The following is an 18284-nucleotide window of genomic DNA, read 5'->3' as shown; positions in this document are numbered from 1 at the left end:
GAGGTCAGAGACACACAAGCAGGTAGTTTCTATTTAGTACCTTGCTAGTCAGCAAGAGGAAGGTGAAAGAAAAGTATCGAAGCAGATACCCCTTCCCAGCCCTTTCACAAACCAGCACTGCTCTCAAGTGTCTCATGCCTGGGAGATGAACTCATCCCGAGCTAGCAATTTTAACACCGACTTGAATGAGTCACTTCCTTAAAGGTCTATTTGTTGTTAGTTGTTTTAAAACTTTGCTAAGATAATTACTTAGGTGAAAAAGCAATTTCTAGTGTGAAATTAATATGGTTTTGAAAATTGCATCAGTGGGTGTAGAAGAATCAGTGGTGACTCAGCAAACTTTTCTTAAAGGAACATTTCATTTGAAAGCCGCAAGTGCTAAACTGGCTTGGTCGTCTATTGCCTCTGACAGCTCTGGGCGCAGGCTTCTTTAAGAAAAAAGGTTTACCCAACTGCTTGCTTTCTAAAACTCCCAAAATCCAGCAGTATCCCAGCCTGTCTTGTTTGAATTTCTACGCTGCCCCACATGGGCCCCTGACCAGCTGGCAGTCAGGGCGTGTCTCAGTCCCAGAGGCCTTTGCAGGGCTGGCACACAGGTCTCAGGCCACACTGGGAGGCTGTCCACTTCCGTGACACCCACATCCACAGTGACCAGAACTTTGTTGTGCAAATATTCAGTGTGCACCAACTGCCAGCCAGGCCTCTGCCCCAGCTCTGACCAACACAGCCAAGGCCCCCACTGAAACATGCCGGGCAGATGGGGAATGGAGCAGCACACCAGAACCATTACTGTGAGACCAAAGGGAGGGCATATGGGCACTGGTAGGTGGTCAGAGGCATGCCTAAGAGGAGGCAACACACCAGTGGAGACTTCAGGGAGAAGGCATTAGCAGGGCAAAAGGGGAGTGTTCAGCTGGTAACAACACTAACAGAGTTCCAGTCAGGTGCTGTTGTTAGCAGTGTCTCTTACTAACTCACTGAAACCTCACAAAAATTCTTCAAGGTAGGCAATGTTATTTTCCTCACTTAAGAAACCCGAGGAAGGGCCTCCCTGGTGGCGCAAGGGCTTAAAAGCACAGCAGTGTGTAAGTTATCCGCAGCCTCTGCAACACCAGTTCAATCCCCAACCGGCCAGGGAGCTGACCCACATGGCGCAGCAGACCTCTCCTCCCTCACCCGCTGCTCCCCTCAGCAGTGTATATGTTTCAGTCAGTCTGCCTGTTCTGTTCCCCATTCTGTCTCTGGTGAATCCTCTCACCCCCCCACACCTCTAGCCTGTACCCCAGTTCTCATATGCATAAATACATAAATCTTTAAAAAAAAAAAAGAAAAGAAAAAGAAACCTAAGCAACAGAAGCCTGGCTAAAGAGGGGACCATGACCCAGGCCCCATTGTGTGCACAGGGGCTGGTGATCGCACCGGGGGCAGGAGGCTAGACAGACTGAAGGAGGCAGCCACATGAGCTCTGTGTACCATGTTGCACACAGGGACGTTGACTGAGAACAAGGAGAAGCTGAGGAAAGCTGCCGCCACACATGTGACCAGACAGTTCTAGTGACTTGAGTGCTATCCACGCACCATGACCTGTGTACACCATGAGGTCTGAGTAGCATCACTGAATCCCGGTGACCATCCAATGAGGCCAAGGAGAATGATCATTCCCATTTACAGACCATGGAACAGGTTTTGGGAGGAACTGTAGAGCTGACCGAAAGTTACCAGCTGGAAAGAATTAAAGGCAGGCTCTGGACCCAGACTGACTCTGGGGCCCACACTCGTAATGGCTATGCTAGAGGGTTGTTCAGGTTGCTGTGTGCACGATGGATGGGGGTGAGGGCAAAACATGATAAGAGGCTAATTCAAGAAAAGACACAACTTGGGCCTCCCCAGTGGCACAGCAGTTGAGCGCTGGGTTGTGAAGCTGCCCGCAGCCTCTGCAGCTCCGGTTTGATCCCCAGCCGCCGGGCGAGGGTCCCACTTGGCGCGCAGACCTCTCCTGCCACTCACTGCTCCCCTCAGGAGTGTACTTCATCACTCTGCCTGTTCTACTCTCTGCTCTGGCTCTGGTGAATTCTCTCACCCTCCCGCGCCTCTGACTGTACCCAGTGTTTGTATAAATAAATAAATAAATCTTAAAAAAAAAAAAAAGAAAGAAAGAAAGAAAAGACACAATTTGCCAAGGGCACCGAGCATGTCCATGGCTCGGCTGGAACCACGTGGACTACAAGCAGGGCCCTGGCTTAAAAGTAAGTGGGGATGGGGCTGAATGTGGCATGGAGCAGGGAGGGGTGTGTGGAGGCTGGCACCTGCGTGTCCAGGAAAACAATCCGCTCTTGGGTAATAAAGAAGTCGATGCCACTGGTCTGGTTGCCCCCTCGTTCCTTCATTTCAGCACTCTGGGCCCGGAAAACATATGCCCTGCAGGGAAGAGCAGGTGGGGTACATCAGAATCTGCTTCTCAGCCTTTGAAATCCCCCAGATTACTATCCCCAAAATGAGCCTGTGAGAGGTGGTTTCCTGTCTGTCCACACAGCCTCCCGCCACGGCCCTCCTGTGTGCATGACTTCATCCTACCCTTTGCGGACTCCTCCACTCAGCTAAACATCTGAACACTTTAGATGTTTAAGAGCAGGCCCTGCCAGAGAGCAGGGATCAAGTCCCAGCTCGGATTCTTCCTTAATGTGTGGCCTTGGGCAACTTCTATCATCTTTTTCCTGTTTCCGCCCTATAAAACGAGGTCCACAACAGTGTCAAACCTCCTTGGGTTACTGAGGTTGATATACATAAAGTCCTTAGAAGAAGGTCTGATACAGAGTGGATGGACCTGTGGGCTATTAATCACCAAACATCCTTGCTACATGTCAGGCGTCGGCAACACAGCACCGAACACCCTCCACCCCCACAGTGAGAGGTGGTTTGGCATCTCAGTTCTTACTTCTTGCGAGGCAGGTCAGCCTCCATTTCCACCTGTGCTGGATGATGGGGATCTGGGAGCAAAACTGACAGAGCCTTGCCCTAAACCACTGAGCTCAACATGGTCAATCTGTGGTGGACGAACTGACTTTACCCCCTTCAATCTGTGAAAGCAAGAGAAAGAATTTGTCCCTCAAAGGCTAGCTTCCACCTCCTCGAGACACTCAGTATGCATCCAAAACCAGGTAGGGATCCTTCCACTTCACACACGCTGTACTGAAGACCCAATGCACCAGACACCGGGATGGAGCAGCGAACAAGAGACTGTCTCTGCTTCCACGGGACTTCTGGTCAAGCTTACAAATCAGTGGGAAGTCGTAACTGTGGGCATTAGGAAGCAGAGGTGTACAGCTCTGTCAGAGGAGCCAGAAGGAGCTACCCTGAGAAGTATGTGTCCAGGCTGAGAGTGAGAGAAAGGGGGAGCTAATTAAGCAACTTTAATTCACGTAAATGGAGATGTGGGAAGAGTGGGGGACAGAGGATTGAAGCAAAGACCATTCCAGGCAGAAGCAGGTGACTTGTATGAGGCCTGCTCGTGGCAGGGGGAGGGGCATCCTGGAGAAATCCTGAAGAGTTAGGGTGAGAAGTGACAGGACTTGGGTTTGACGTTCCCCCTGGCCACTGTGCAGTGAGGACTGCAGGGTTGAAACAACACAGTGACGTACAGACCCGGTGCCCCTGCGCCTGCCTTTGGAACTGTTAACTGGCCACCTACCACTTGGCTCCAGCTCTGTGGCTCCACGCCACTGTGCACAGACACCAGGGAAGCTCCCCCTCAGAGGTCTGTGCTCACCACTCCCTGAGTGGAGTGCTCCTTGATTGGAGTGCTCCTCCTTTGGGTTTGCTTCTCCCAAATGTCCCCCTAAGTGTAGCTTTCCTGGACCATCTCATCTAAATCTGTGCCTAGCCCCATCACCACCTCCCTTTAATTCCTTTCTGTTTTTATCATCTTCTAACATGTCAAATAATAGATTTTGCTTACCATCTCACCTATGAAAATGGGAGACAAAAACTACCATGACTAAGATTCATGCTAGTTCTGTTTACTGTAGCATCCCCAGCACCCAGAACACAGTAAGCCCTCAAAGATGCTTGTGTTGAACTAAAGCAAGACCAGTGAGGAGGCTCTTGCTTCCTGCAGGGCAGATGTTAGTGGCTTGGAACAGGGAGGTGGGGTGGAGGAGAAAAGCCTATGATTTATTAAAGGTAATCAGGAGGTAAACTTAGGAGACATAACAACAAAAGCTGGTGGGCCAAGTCCATCATACCTAGACTGATGTGGCTCAAAAACATAAGCTATAACAGGATTCTTGTTAGTTCAGGAAGCCGAACTGAGAGCCAAGGGGAGATTTTGTTAGCTGCGGGAGGAAGCTGACAGGGAAAAAATGCTATCCGAGAGCTGGCCCAAGCAGAGCTGAACCGAGCCAGATGAGGGAGTAGGGTGGGGAGGGGAGGGGCTGACTGGGAGGCAGAGGAACACATCCTGGTGCTCTCCCTCCTCCAGTAGGCCTCACAGCCTGGTTCTAGCCAATGCCCATTCACTCTCACAACAGTGCCTCTCTACCTGCTCCGGGTCACCATCAGCCCCTCCGAGACCTGGTGGAAATGACAGTCCCCTTCCCTAGGAAAAAAGTCTTACTGCAGATGTGTGTACAATTTCATGTATACTGTTAGGGGGTTCATGGATGTCCATTTGTGAAGTCCAGGGTTAACAGTACTTGCTTTATAAATAATGAATCCCTTTTTGAGACTCCCCAAGTGACTACTACCCCTCCCATGGGGCATCATGGTTCTTCAATTAAGACTATCTGACCCACATTCCCTCATTCCTGTCTTTCCTACTTTTCTGCTTTGCCCTCAGGTTTGGGGCCTGGTTCTTAAGCGCTCCTTCGCTCCGTGACTTTATCCTTTATCTTCCCAAATACACCCCAACCATACTCAAGAATAGAGGACTGAGGGTGGACGAGAACCCACCTCCCACATGCAGACCTCTTTCCTGTTTCCCAGGTCTCTCAGTCAGCATCCTCAGAGCATTTGCTCTGTGCCACACTCCTGCTGACTTCTGCCCACCTGAACCCACCCTACAGATGAGGAAGAGAGATGCTGGAAAATAAAGTGACCTGACCAAGGTCAGCTAGCTGGTGAGCAGCAGGGCTGAGACTGAGATGGGGTTAATCCAAAGGCCTAGTATCATCCCAGTTTCTGGCTGGGCGCTGTACCATTTCCTGGGGCAAGGTGGGAAGGGAAGGAGAGAGCAACAGGGCTGGTGACCATGGAGCAACAAAAAGATTTCATGCACCCCCTACTCATCTTCATCAGATGAAGACACTAAGGCCAATGGAGGAAAGCAACTTCCTAAAGTCCTTTGGTAACACCACTTGAAAGACTCAGGCCCACCCTTCCCCTGTCCCACACAGATGCCCACCTCCCTCCTGACCTCCTACAACCCCCCCCCCCGAACCCCCCTCACCTCTGGTCCTCCTCAGGCGTGTTGGCTGACAACAGTGACATGACCATGGACTTGCCTGTCCCCTGGAGACCCAGGACACCAACCACCAACACATCAGTCTGATCCAAGAGGTACTGTGGGAAGATACAGGAATGAGACCCTCATAAATCTGTGAGTTGCTGGGGCAGGAATGAGAAGGGAGCCCCAGACTTTTGTGACTTACCCAGCTGCTTTGTCATGCTGACAAGGTCTGAAAGGAAAAACTTCTATGGCCTGAATTCCCTCAATTGGGCAAAGGACTCTGCATGTGTGGTGACAGTGGTGAGGTACGTGGGATGTTCTGGGCACACAAACAGCATTTGTGGGAGCTTCAAAGCAGAAAGGTGCCCAGCATGATGAAGACTCTAACAGGAAGCTAGTGCACCTGGACTACTGTGAGACAAATGAAGCTTGATCTTGGGGAAGAAATGTGGAGAGGGGCATGGGAAAGACATGTCAAATGGCTTGTGCCAACTGAAGGCCACTGGAGTGGACTCCTGGGAGGCTTTCTGCCTCAGGCAGGCTGGAAAGCATGAGAAAGAGAGCATGTTTGGGAAAGGGAGAGGGGTGTTTTCAGGCTCTTGTCTGTGGGATTTAAAGGAGTGCAGGAAAATCCTGAGACCTTCACCTCTAGGCCTCGACAGTTCTGACTTTCACCACTAGAGGGCGGAAGAGACCCTCCACAAGGACATTTGTCCTCAACTTTGGCTGCTGTTCATGCCTCACCTGGAAGAGCTTAAAACAAAACAAAACAGTAGCTAATCCTGGGACTAGCCCTAGACATGCTAAATCATAATACCCAGGGCTAGCCCTGCTCAATACGGTAGGCAGTGACCACATGAGGCTATTTAATTAAAAATTTAGTACATTGACTGTACTAGCCTCATGTGGCTAAGATAAGGGGCAAAGTGTCCAATAGCCTTCTACAGGGACAGAGGACACCATACCAGATAGCGTAAATATGGGCTGTTTTCATCACTGTACTTCTACTTGAAAGTGACTTATTTTTTCATTCCAGAGCGCCCCAGTTGATATCACTCTGAGAATGGACAGAGAGGCAGCAGGTGCCAACTAATAAATGGGCCTCACACACTGTCCCTTAAGCCCAAACTGTTGAGGAAGGAGTTGGGACACACTCAGGAAGATTTGAGCAGGGCCATGTGGAAGATAAAGCAACAGAAGAGGGAAAATGAAGACCGGGAGGCAGGAGTGGGAATGACAGGGGCAGTTAGGATGGAGGGTGACTTCCAGGGGGTGACATTCAAACCAGTAAACACCGGTACAGCAGCGTTTCTACCAGGTGAGAGAGGCTGTGGGATGGTACAGGAGACCCTGGGGAGAACCTCTCCGCCAATGTGTCAAAGTATTTCAGTATTCTCGCAAGTGGCAGAGCATCTGAAATTCAACTCTGGCTAGGTGAGTACTTTCTGACCCTTCCCTCTCATTGCTGCAACAGCCTGAAAGCTGTCTAGTTTGGTATTGCCTACCAAGATGGAGGCGGGGGCGGGGGGTGCGGGGAGAAGAGGGAGTGAGACCTAGGGAAGTTCAAGCAGGGAGAGAACCCCCCCCAATACCTCGATGGCACTGTCACACCAGTTCATCTGGTCATCCACCAACTTGATGCTGTGCTTCATGCGTTCTGGGGGCAGCAGTTTGGCTTGGCCCACGACAGCTGGAGATGGGAGAGCAGGTGACAGAGCATGTGGTGAGGGTCTGCGTGTGAGGGAGTGCCGGCTCCCACCCAGCCCCTGCCTAGCCCCCACTCACGGTCCATGGCTGCTGGGGCGGCCGTGCCCATGCCCCGGTTCTGGATCTGGTACACAGGCTGTGTGGGTCTCTGCCCCTCCTTCTCTCCCTTGGGTGGTGCGGGCGCTGCAGGGGGTGGTGGGGCAGTGCCCTCGGGGGTTGGGGCGTTTGTTGCGGTGGCAGGCCCCTTCCCCTCCTCCCGAGGTTTCATGAGGACGATGGGCTTCTCTAGAGGGGCTGGGGCAGGCGGGGCAGCTGGGGCTGCTGGAGGCGGCGGCTGCTTTGACTATGGGAGTGAGAAGGTTCCAGTCAAAGAGAGAGATCCTTGCCCTAACGGTTCCTGACCTCCCCTTCCCCTTCTGAAGAAGATTCTTCCCAGCTCACCCGCTCTGCTGGAGGTTTTGAGAGGATGATGGGGGTTTTCTGCATGACCGACGAGCTCGTCTCTTCGCTGCCATCCTGTGGTGAGGGAGGGCAGTTACTCAGGAATGGCTCCCCTGGTCCCTCCAGAGCAGGCACACACCAGCGACTAGTCTATTTTTTTTTAAATATATATTTTATAGCCATCTTCCTTTTTGTACAGTGCATGCTTTCTCCCCTCAGGTGTAGTCCCTATGAAATTCCCACCACCAATTCACCAGCAACTATTCTAAATGCCTTCCCGTGAAGGCATTAACTCCCTCAATCCTTCCAACAACCGTGTGAGACAGAGACTAGGCATCATCTCCATTTTACAGAAGACATGGAGGCCTAGTGCTTTGCTGGGGGTCACACAACCAATAAACAAAGAAGCCAAGCTCGGCACACAAGCAGCCTGGCTCCAGAACCATGCTGTCCACCGCTCCGTTCAGCTGCCTCTGCCAAACAACAGGCCCAGGTGGAGGAGCCGGAGCTCTGGGTTCAAACATGACCCTGCCTCCTGCGGGTTTCATGAACTTAGACAAGAAACCGCCCTCACTCAGGCCTGTCTCCTCATCTGGCAAATGGGGACGGGAATTCCTTTCTCCCAGGATGACAGTGATATGGAGGAGACAGAACTCAAAAACTGTCCATGTGGCACATGCCGCACAGCAGAGGCCTGCTCTCTGAAGCCAGTGCTGCCCCATACTCTCTCCTCAGTGCTGCTAGTGCCGCTCCAGGAGACAGACCCCCATACCACGCCTCTTTGTCCCTCTGATTCCTCCCCATCTGCTTATGAAAGGGGAGGTACCCCAGTTTGAGTCCTGTTCCTTCTCTGGTTGAGTAACCTGGAGAGTGCTGACCCCTCACAGGGTCTGTTTTTTCACCCACAGATGGAGGATACTTATCTAAATGCTGCTCACTTCACTTCCTGAGGGGAAGAACAAACAAAAAGATGACATGAAAGTGCTTTGGAAAGGAAGACAGTGGCGAGAAGTGTGGGAGAGGCTGTGAGCTTCCAGGGGGCCAGGGAGGGAGGCAGAGGAGACGCCCACAAGGAGAGACGATGGGCAGGAGGTATTCGGGGGCAGAGGTACCTGAGTGGCATGGGTGGGGTGTGAGCGGAAGGGAGATGTCCAGGATGAAACCCTCTGGGATGTCACTGATGTGGGGAGGAGGGAAAATGGCAGCAAGATGCTGCTGAGGTCAGCAGTGAACACCGAGGATGTGAGGAGCCCATGGGCGAGTTAGGAGGCTGCCAGGGCTCAAGCAGCAAAGACAAAGACGAGATCTAGGAGCTGCCTGTTCCAGCTGGAAGCCTTCCCCACAAGGATGCGTGCGAAAGGAAGAGAGACAGTGTGTTCTCACTTAATTTGTGACCTCAGCGGATGAAACAAATAAGCACCCTGCTCACTGTGAATAAATTATTCGTCATACTGACGCAGTGTCATAGCTCAGAAACTGGTCCAAACCACTGCCTATTTCCATCCCACCAAATAGCCTCAGAGGTACACCAGGCCCTGGAGAAAGAACCCAGGGACAGGTTGTGGCAGTGAGTCACCTAAGTCCAGGAGAGGAGCAAGGCAGGAGGGGAGCCCTCAAGGAGGCTCCTGACCCCTCATCCAAGACACTCCCTACAGCAGAAGGGTGCTGCACTTGACTGAGCTGGCTATGGGTTCAAGTCCTGGCCCTCGAACATACTGTGACTTCAGGTAAGTCCCTTCACCGCTGAGGCTCATTCTTCTCACCAGGGAAAACTGGATCTATCACAGGTTCTCCTTCATGGGGTAGCTGTAACGGTTCAAGAAGACCCAAAGCCAGCACACGGCAGGCTACTCAGGTGCTATTGTTTTGCACAGCTCTTTAAAGCACTAACTCATGACACCTCTCTGTTCAAATTCTCCAGAGCCAATTTCATTCAAGAAAACCCAAAGTTCTTTGCATGGCCTACCAGGTCTACATAGTCTGGCCCCATCATCTAACCTCATCTTCTATCGCTTTCCCTCCTCCTTCAGCCACTGCAGTCACACTGTCTTCTGGCTACTCCTTGAACACACCAGACACAGGCTTGAGGGCCTTTGCTTTTGCTGTTCTGTCTAGAATGATCTTCACCCCTTCGGGTCTCTGCTCAAAAGTCAGATCTTCAGAGAGGCCTTCTCTGCTCGCTTCATCTAAAACAGTCCCCTTTATCACTCTTACTTCATGAGGGCAGATGGTTTTGTTCATAGTTAGAGCCCCAGCAACTACATCAATGTCTGGCACGTGGAGCCAGTGGCTGCATTAGTGCTGCCCTTGCACTTGGACACTCACCCGTCTCTCTCTTTCCCATGGTACAATGTAGTCCCTCTCCCGACTGCCAGGCCCAGAGAGATTCTGGGGGCCACCGGGACCCGGTTCCTTCCACCGTCGCCGCCTCTCTATGCCGTAGAGCCCAGGCTGACTGTGCCCAGACTCAGACATGGTGGCCTAAAGAGAGAAAGAGGTTCATTTCAGGGCGAAGCGTTTCTCCCCATTCTACCTGGCACACCCTGGACTAAAAGAAGGCATTTCCTTCAATATCCATTCTTTATGTCTTTGGAAAAAATAAAACTCTCAGTTTTGAGCTAGTGCAGGACTATCAGAATCTAATTCTCAGCCTAGTTTGCTGAGAATTCTCAGCCTAGTTTGCTGTTAGGTGTGGCTACGGGATTGTTCTTTCTGGTCAATGGTATGACGCTGGACTATTTTTGGCAGCTTTCAGAAACCTACAGGTGCTGGCACATGCCTTTTGTCCCTTCCTCTAGAAGGAATGTGGGTATGATGGTTGGACTGTGAGGCAACTTAATGGAAGGAATGGTAGAACAAGATATAAGGTTCAGGGGTTGCCATCTTATCCTCGAATTGTCTACCTCTACATGCAGTTAGAAACAAATACCCTTCGAGTGTGTACTTGTACCCTAAACTACTGTCAACCAATAATCACTTTGCCTTAAAATAAATACAACTCCTAGGGACAGGGTCATAAAAATGAGACGTGAGCGTGAGCGTGAGCGCGAGACCTGAGCGTGAGCACCCAAATGCAGCAAGGAATTTCCTTACAATCCATAACATGATCCCCAGGCCGATAACTACTCTTGTGAGAACCCACTGTTGGCACACATGGGGGTGGGGCTCCAGCATTCATCTGGCCTCCCTCTACACTTCAGTGTTTGTTTACCTTCCGTTCCTGATGGTCTGCCATCCTTTACATTCCAAGGTCTCACCAGTGTTTAATTTAATGTCATAAAGTGTTATGGTGACCATGTGGTCCACTCCCAACCATTTAAGTAGCTGTCTACGGGTCCCCAGAAAGCTTCCTCAGCTGTTCACACATCATTCTAGGGAGGTCCTAAGTACTTAACTTTGTTTGCAGGACTGAGGCCATCTGCTATAGCTCACTGGTGAGGTTGGTAAACTGCAGCTTATGGACAAAATCCGGTTTTGTATTTATAGTTTTATTGCAACACCGTTATGTCCACCAATTTACAAAATGTTTGCGGCGGCCCTCTTGATACAAAGGCAGAGTTAAATGGTTGGTACAAAGACAGAATCTAAAATATGCTCTAAAATAATTACTCTCGGCCCTTGATAGAAAGTTTGCTGACCCTCGCTTAGCACTTTAAGTGCCTATTAATTGTTCCATGAATTCCCCAACTCCCATCCCACTACACAGCCTCCTGAACAAATCTCTGCTGGAGACTCTTCAGAACGTTAGCATCTGTTTACAGCACACAGGAGTACTTTTGCCAGCCAAAAGTACTGGCTCTTCTCTCACTGCTCTGTGACCTCTCGCCCAGCCACAAACCGGACTGCAGACTGCCCTCGAGACAGGAGGACAAGGCCTGTTTTTTGATGCTAACGGAAAATGATTCATTCAGCACTTAAAATGATTGTTTACAGTCTCCAGTGGAGATTCCCCTCAGAATGTGGGATGCCTCCCTATCTTGCAATTAAGTGTCTGTTTACATTATTACTCTCTATACCTCTCTTGTGCATAAGTGTGTTTCTCATGTGTTACTTCAATCCCTCAATAGGGATTCTGCCCTGGTACTACAGTTTCTTAGGTACCTATCAGAACCCACTTGTCAAGCAAATCCACAATATTGCAGTCTATTTAACAGCCCTTATGGGGAGTGCCCCGGAACTTAAGCATCCACCTATATGCAATCTGGGAACCTGCATTGTTTCTAGGATTCTGCGGGGATTCCCCCCAAACTTATAAAGCCAGTTTATTTAAATGTCTATTGACAGGTTTCTTAACTGACCTCCCAGACATTTGGGGTTTGGGGGTGGGATGGGGGAGGGGAAGTGCTTCCTCAGTACTTAATCATCTCTTTACAAATCCTTTTGGGGCGCTATCCCAGAATCCAAGTGTCTCTGGCAGATTATCTGAACAGACTCCCAATTCCTAAATCCATATTTATGTCACCCTAACACACAAATAACGCATAAAGCACCCCCACCCCAGAACTGAAGAGTCTAGTCACACCTTTTTCTAAGCACTCTGTGGCACATACATTGACAGCTTCCCCTAGGGGACCTCCCCTACAATTTATGGACTTATTCATTATTCAGGGGACTTCCCACATAATTAGGCATCTGCTTACAGGCCGCCCATGGCGAACCCCACGACTGAAGTTTCTACTGACACAGGAGGAGGAGGAGGAGGGCCTCCTCGGCACATAAGTTTCTCTTTGCCCGCGACTGGACGGAGCTTCCAGGTCCTTTACGGTCAGTTTCGGTGCCCCCTCTTGTTGGGGAGTCCCCCGGGACGGAAGCTCCTGTTCCTTCCTAGTGCCACACTGCGCGCCTGCTCACACCCCACGCCCCCCAACCCGGCTCAGCCACGGGCTGCTCTGGGCTGCCCGCGGCTCCGCACGCCCGCGCGACCGGAAGACCGTTTGACAGTCGAGGCGGGGGCGTGGCCTGCAGTGGCCCCGCCCCTCCCGGTGCGCGCGCCTTCCGCGGGCACGCGGAGTCCTTACCTAAGGTGGCTGCTGATTGGCTCCTGGGGCGCGGCGCGCGCTCTCTCTGACGGGATGGGGTGGGGGCGGGGAGGTTCCACCACCAGCCACCAGCCGGTAAATGGCGTCTAGGGGAACGCGATCGTGGAAGAGAGAAAGGGAGAGAGAGAAAAAGCAGGCACCGGTCACCCCGGAACCGGCCTGAGCGTCCCGGAAGCGGCACCCAGGACAGGCCGGCCGAAGGAGGAGGAGGAACTATCCCGGGGCCGAGCCGAAAGCAGGTCCCGCGGACTGCTGTTCATGCGCATGCGCGGCGGGTGGGGCGCGCGAGACCTGAACGTGAGCACCCGACTGAGCATGCGTTGATGGAGGAGGGCGGCCTCAGCACGCATGCGCATTACGGAGGGCCGGCGAGAGCGCGCTGCGGCTCTGCCTCGGCGCGCGTGCGCGTCGCTGGTGGGAGGAGGGGGGTGTGTGTGCTGGCGGTGAGGAGGCGGAGAGGGCGGCCTCGGTGACTGCAGGTTCGAGTCCCCGCCTTGCCAGTGGCGTTGGCGGGATGCGTTAGGGTGGGGCGGTAGGGTGGAATTTCAGTGTCTCGGACTGAGTGAGGGCTGAGAGCACAGGCATGAATCAGACCTGGAAGCGATCCCGGCCTGTGGAGGGAGATGGTTAGGGGATCAAATCACTTAGCAGGAAAGGGCGCGGGTCCAGTTGGACCTCGAAGGGCGGGCGGACAAGGGCACCCAACCAGGAGGAAGGAACCCCGGAAAGGTCCACGCTGGCTTGGATTTAGATTCCTCCTGGGGTGGGAAGTGAGGCAGGCAGCACAGGTAGGCAGGTCAGGCCCTGAAGGGCCAGACTTTATCCTGAAGGCACGAAAAGATCCACCAAGTAGTAAATCTGCGCTTGGATCCAAACTTTCAATGCCTCCGGGCTGCGGAGAGTGCATGTGTGTTCCAAGGGTTCGTCGCCTTAGCTGGGCTATTTGGCTATCCAATGAGAATGACAGTGCAAGATTGTTCAAGAAAAGAGAGAAATTTAGATAGATAAGCGGATGGGTAACTCACCAGTTTTCACTTGCAGTCTTATTAAACATGTTTTATCATTTTATTTGAGCAGGTAATACCTGTACATTTTGAGTAAAGTCAAGCAGTCAGCGAGAACCCCATAAAAAGTAAGTCTCCTATTCTGGCCCCCATTATCTGTCCCTAAAGCAAGAGTTCCCAGTTTCTGTCTGGAGCTACTGGCACAGCAGAGCATTGGAATTAAGAGCGGAAGCCTAGGTTCACATACATGGTGGCCGACCTTAACCCTCTCTACCCAGTATTTCTCATGGGGATGACCTTATTTATGATGTTACTGGCAAAGCTAATGGATGAAAATGCCCAGAATTACTATGCCTGGTGCATAGTAGCTCTATGTTATTTTGTGATTTACAATGCTAATGATAGTGATTGATACCAATCTGCCTGCTCCCCTGCTGCCATTTTCTCCTCCCCCCAAACCCCCTGCTAGGCAGAACCCTTCTCCAGGTTGTCACAGATTGGGTGAAAACACAGACTGAGTTGAGGGTCCTCTTTACAGATTCTTCAGAAGATTGTGGGTGTTTAATGGATGTACACCTGACAGGCCATCTTTGTTCTCAGCATCCCTTTCAGCATCGTCATCTTCAGTTAGTTTGTATCTGTTTTTCTTCTCTGATTTTCTCAACCCCAGATCATCCTCCACACCAGGTTCATATCTGGGCAATCTTTAGAGGTGAAAATGACTTAGAAAAGGATAAAGACAGGGCCTAGCCTTCACCATAGGCCCACTGTGTGCCAAGCTCTGTTTTACATAAATATCACTCAAACCTTTCCCCCTCCTCGTTTAGCAGATGCAGAAATGAGTCCAAAAGAGCCTTACTAAAGGCCCTGTAGCCAGGGCCTGGATTCAAATCCAGTAGCACCTGGATTCAAACTCAATCCTGTCTTATGCCAGGATGAGTTCACATTTTTTCCACCTGGTACCAGGCAACCTGCCTGATGGTTATCAGTGGTAAAGTCAGGTGCTCAGAAGACTGCCTTTTCTCTTATCTTAGCGGCATGGTATGCTGTTGTGGGGATGTGACATATTTTAACCATTTCTCTATTGATAAGCACTTAAGTTGTTTCTGAACTCTTGTTCTTACAAACATTTGCTGCAGTTAATGGCCTTGAATGTCTGATGGCATGTTTCTTTTTTTTTTTTAAATTTATGTATTTATTTATACAAGCACTGGGTACAGTCAGAAGCTCGGGAAGGTGAGAGAATTCACCAGAGCGGGGAGCAGAGCAGGCAGAAGGACTGAAGTACACTGCTGAGGGGAGCAGCGGGCGGCAGGAGAGGTCTGCGCGCCATGTGGGACCCTCCTCTGGTGGCCGGGGAGCAGCCGGAGATCGAACCGGCACTGCAGAGGCTGCGGGGCAGCTTTGCAACCCAGCACTCAACCACTGCGCCACCGGGGAGGCCCTGATGGCATGTTTCTGATAGTATCATCGAAATATATGTTTTGAAGTTGAATTGCTGGGTCAGAGGGTATGTACATTGGGAATTTTAAGAGCCACTGCCCCGTGATCAATTATTCATCCCTTAATTAATTGTGTTCATTCTTTCATTCATTCATATATTATCAAATTTTGCAACTCTAGTCATCTACCAGGCATAATCTATTATAAGACTTCTTATAATATTTTTATAGTATTCTCTTGGAGCACATGGTGCCAGGTAAAAGATACTTAGAAGAATCAGGATAAGGGAACAGATCACAGAAAGTGACAAGTAGTCAGAGAAGCTGCCCAGAGGAGGTGACATTTGAGCAGAGGCCTCAATTGAGCAGAAGATAAAGAAATGAAACATATGAAGAGGTTGAACATTATTAAGTGGGGAGACTCCAAAGTGGGAGTGGGTCTAGCTGTTCAAAATTGTCAGGGTGATGTGGAACCAAGCATAAGTATTCTTAGCCATTGCTTTGTGTAACTGCCATTTTAGAATTTTAGGTTTTGCTGGGAAAAGACTGCATTCCAGAGATAGTTTGGACCTTCACTCCAGCCTTACTCTCCAGTCACCAATGAGGGCGAACTTGCTGTAATTGGAGCTGCAGGTTGGAGCTGCATCTTGGCCTGGCCAGTCAGCTTAGAATGATAGCCGGGCAAAGTTGGAGAACGCATCCTTGTAGCCAATAAGTAACTGCCAGCATAATTTAACCTTATTAAAAGACCCCTGCTTCCTTTGTTCGGGGCTCTCGGTATCTGCCTCTGCATTGGTAGGTGCCGTGAACCCGGACTCGAGTCTGAAATAAACTCCCTTTTGTGTTTGCATCAGCTGTCTTTGGGTTCTTGGAGACTATGCTCGCCGAGTCTGCTGACCTTGGGCACAACCGGTGACCAGATGACTAGAGCAAGGGAAGGTGAGAAGGGGGAGGACTCTAGGGGTAGAAGGGGGAGGACTCATGTTGCACATCATCTTGCAGGCCACAGTAAGGGTCGTGGAATTTACTTCCAAGTAAGAAGAAGCTAGCAGAGGGCTATTAGCAAGGGACCAACATGCTGTGAGTATGTTTCATAAAGATTTCTCTAGTGAATGCCAAAAATTAGTAACAGTGGTTGCCTGTGGCGCTGTGGGTGATAGACAGATCTATAGCAGATCTTGTCTTTGTAAGTCCTTTTAAGGCTTAACCTGTTTCTGAACCAGCTGACTGTTCTCTATGTAGGAAGTTCAATGAGAACACAGCTGGCTGCTGTGGGAACCTGCCTGAGGCAGGGCAGTCGTGGAAGTAGATGAAGAAATTCATGTCACTGCCTGGTGAGAGATGATGGCAGCACAGGGAGAGGACTGTTTGAGGGGAGGCATGAATCAGAGATGGTAGAAAGTTATCCCAAAGCTTTGAGGCCTAACTAACTGTATGAAGAGTTATGCTTTTTACCACACTGAGTTGGAAGTGTCTCGATTGAAATGGGCAAACTTCGAACTTCTTAATACAGTTAGTAGGAGTGGCCAGGAATGAATCAGGGCTTGTAGATAGAGGCTTCATTGTGGGATTTTAAAAACATGCACTAAGGTAGTACAGTGTGGACCTCCACATGCCTATCCCCCAGTATTGACAGTCCACTTAGCCTTGTCTTAGTTCTTCTAGTTTCCCCTCCCAGATATAAGCATGCTTTTCCCTGGAGTAGTCTTTTTTTCTTTCTCTCCTCTCTCTCTCTCTCTTTTTTAAAAGCAAATCTCAAATGTCTTGTCATTTTATCAAAAACTATATAAATAGACTAAATTTTGGAGCTCTTGATTTATTTAAAACCCTGGGATTTGGGCCTCCCCTGGTGGCACAGCGGTTGAGCGCTGGGCTGCAAAGCTGCCCGCATCCTCTGCAGCACCAGTTCGATCCCTGGCCGCTGGCGAGGGTCCCACATGGCGAGCAGACCTCTCCTGCCGCACCTGCTGCTCCCCTCAGCAGTGTATTTCGTCAGTCTGCCTGTTCTGTTCCCCGCTCTGGCTCTGGTGAATTCTCTCACCCTCCCGCACTTCTGACTGTACCCAGTGCTTGTATAAATCAATAAATAAATCTTTAAAAAAAAAAAAAAAAAACCTGGGATTTGCTGAAAAGCCTTCCAAGCTGGTAGGGGGTAGAGAAAGCAGAGACTAGCCCCAGGGTCTCCCACATTTGGGGATTAGGGAAAGGACCGGAAGCAGGAAGGTACATGAGGACAGCTGTTGACCTGGTGCCAAGGGAACAAAAGGTTCCGAATAGAAGGTGATGATAAGTGGGGCACAGAGCTCTGGACAAAAGCTGGAGGTAGATGTGGGGTCACCATGTCTTTTTATGCTCTAGTCTAATTATGTTATAGAAACTTCTCTCTGTGATAATAGAAAGTGCTTAAGTCCTTATTTTCCTTTGACTTTTTTTTTTTTTTAAAGATTTGTTTATTTATTTATACAAGCACTGGGAACAGTCGGAAGCACGGGAGGGTGAGAGAATTCACCAGAGCCAGAGCGGGGAATAGAAGAGGCAGACTGACGAAATACACTGCTGAGGGGAGCAGCAGGTGCAGCAGGAGAGGTCTGCTCGCCATGTGGGACCCTCGCTGGTGGCTGGGGATTGAACTGGTGCTGCAGAGGCTGGGGGCAGCTTCACAGCCCAGCGCTCAACCACTGCGCCACCGGGGAGGCTCTCCTTTGACCTTTTTTTTTTTTTTTTTTTTTTTTTTTTTAGCAAGGTGGCCATTACATGTGCACAGATTAAGGGTAAGGCCAGGAAATTTTAATAAATATATGTGCTCATATACCCATTAGCCAGATATTGGTAGAGGATATTTCCAATGCCCCAGAAATTTCCCTGTGCCCTTTCATGACAGTTCCCCCATACTGATCTAAATGTGGTTGCTGCAGGTTCGCTGTGCTTGCTCTTGACCTTCATGTGAGTGAAATCTGACCACCGGTCTCATGCGCATCTGACTGCTGTAACCCTATGTCTGGGAAAGTCTTCTGGGTTGTTGCCTGTGGCAAGAGTTTGTTCTTTAAGAACTCACTGTCTAGGGCTTCCCCGGTGGCGCAGCGGTTGAGCGCTGGGTTGCGAAGTTGCCCGCGGCCTCTGCCGCGCCGGTTCGATCCCCGGCTGCTCCTCAGCCACCGGAGGAGGATCCCACATGGCGCGCAGACCTCTCCTGCCGCCCGCTGCTCCC

General features: G+C 50.6%; 1 protein-coding gene and 1 long non-coding RNA gene across 4 annotated transcripts in view; one reads left to right on the top strand and one right to left on the bottom strand.

Moving 5' to 3' along the window:
• The window catches only part of SMG9 (SMG9 nonsense mediated mRNA decay factor), an 18806-nt gene extending 5906 nt beyond the window's left edge, over nucleotides 1–12900 (bottom strand). The window contains exons 1-7 of one of the 2 annotated variants that reach the window (XM_037516726.2): nucleotides 12610–12900; nucleotides 9917–10072; nucleotides 7592–7666; nucleotides 7229–7493; nucleotides 7036–7133; nucleotides 5444–5556; nucleotides 2307–2418 (exon numbers count right to left, since the gene is read on the bottom strand). In XM_037516726.2, coding sequence (XP_037372623.1) covers nucleotides 2307–2418; nucleotides 5444–5556; nucleotides 7036–7133; nucleotides 7229–7493; nucleotides 7592–7666; nucleotides 9917–10066 — 813 coding nt within the window. In that variant the 5' untranslated portion in view covers nucleotides 10067–10072; nucleotides 12610–12900. Of the gene's footprint in view, nucleotides 1–2306; nucleotides 2419–5443; nucleotides 5557–7035; nucleotides 7134–7228; nucleotides 7494–7591; nucleotides 7667–9916; nucleotides 10073–12231; nucleotides 12485–12609 lie in introns of those variants that run through there. The other variant, XM_037516727.2, reaches the window with a different exon arrangement.
• On the top strand, nucleotides 12682–18284 carry LOC129146090 (uncharacterized). Of its 2 annotated transcripts, none has more exons than XR_008552537.1 (4): nucleotides 12682–12927; nucleotides 13708–13762; nucleotides 15931–16015; nucleotides 17992–18284. It is a non-coding gene; the product is annotated as an uncharacterized LOC129146090 (long non-coding RNA). The 2 variants fall into 2 exon arrangements; XR_008552536.1 differs by having other exon boundaries at nucleotides 15598–16015.

The sequence above is a fragment of the Talpa occidentalis genome, unplaced genomic scaffold, assembly GCF_014898055.3.
Source record: "Talpa occidentalis isolate TD23 unplaced genomic scaffold, MPIMG_talOcc4v2.1 talOcc4.17, whole genome shotgun sequence".
Classification (NCBI taxonomy): domain Eukaryota; kingdom Metazoa; phylum Chordata; class Mammalia; order Eulipotyphla; family Talpidae; genus Talpa; species Talpa occidentalis.
This window is presented reverse-complemented; position numbering and strand designations above follow the sequence as displayed.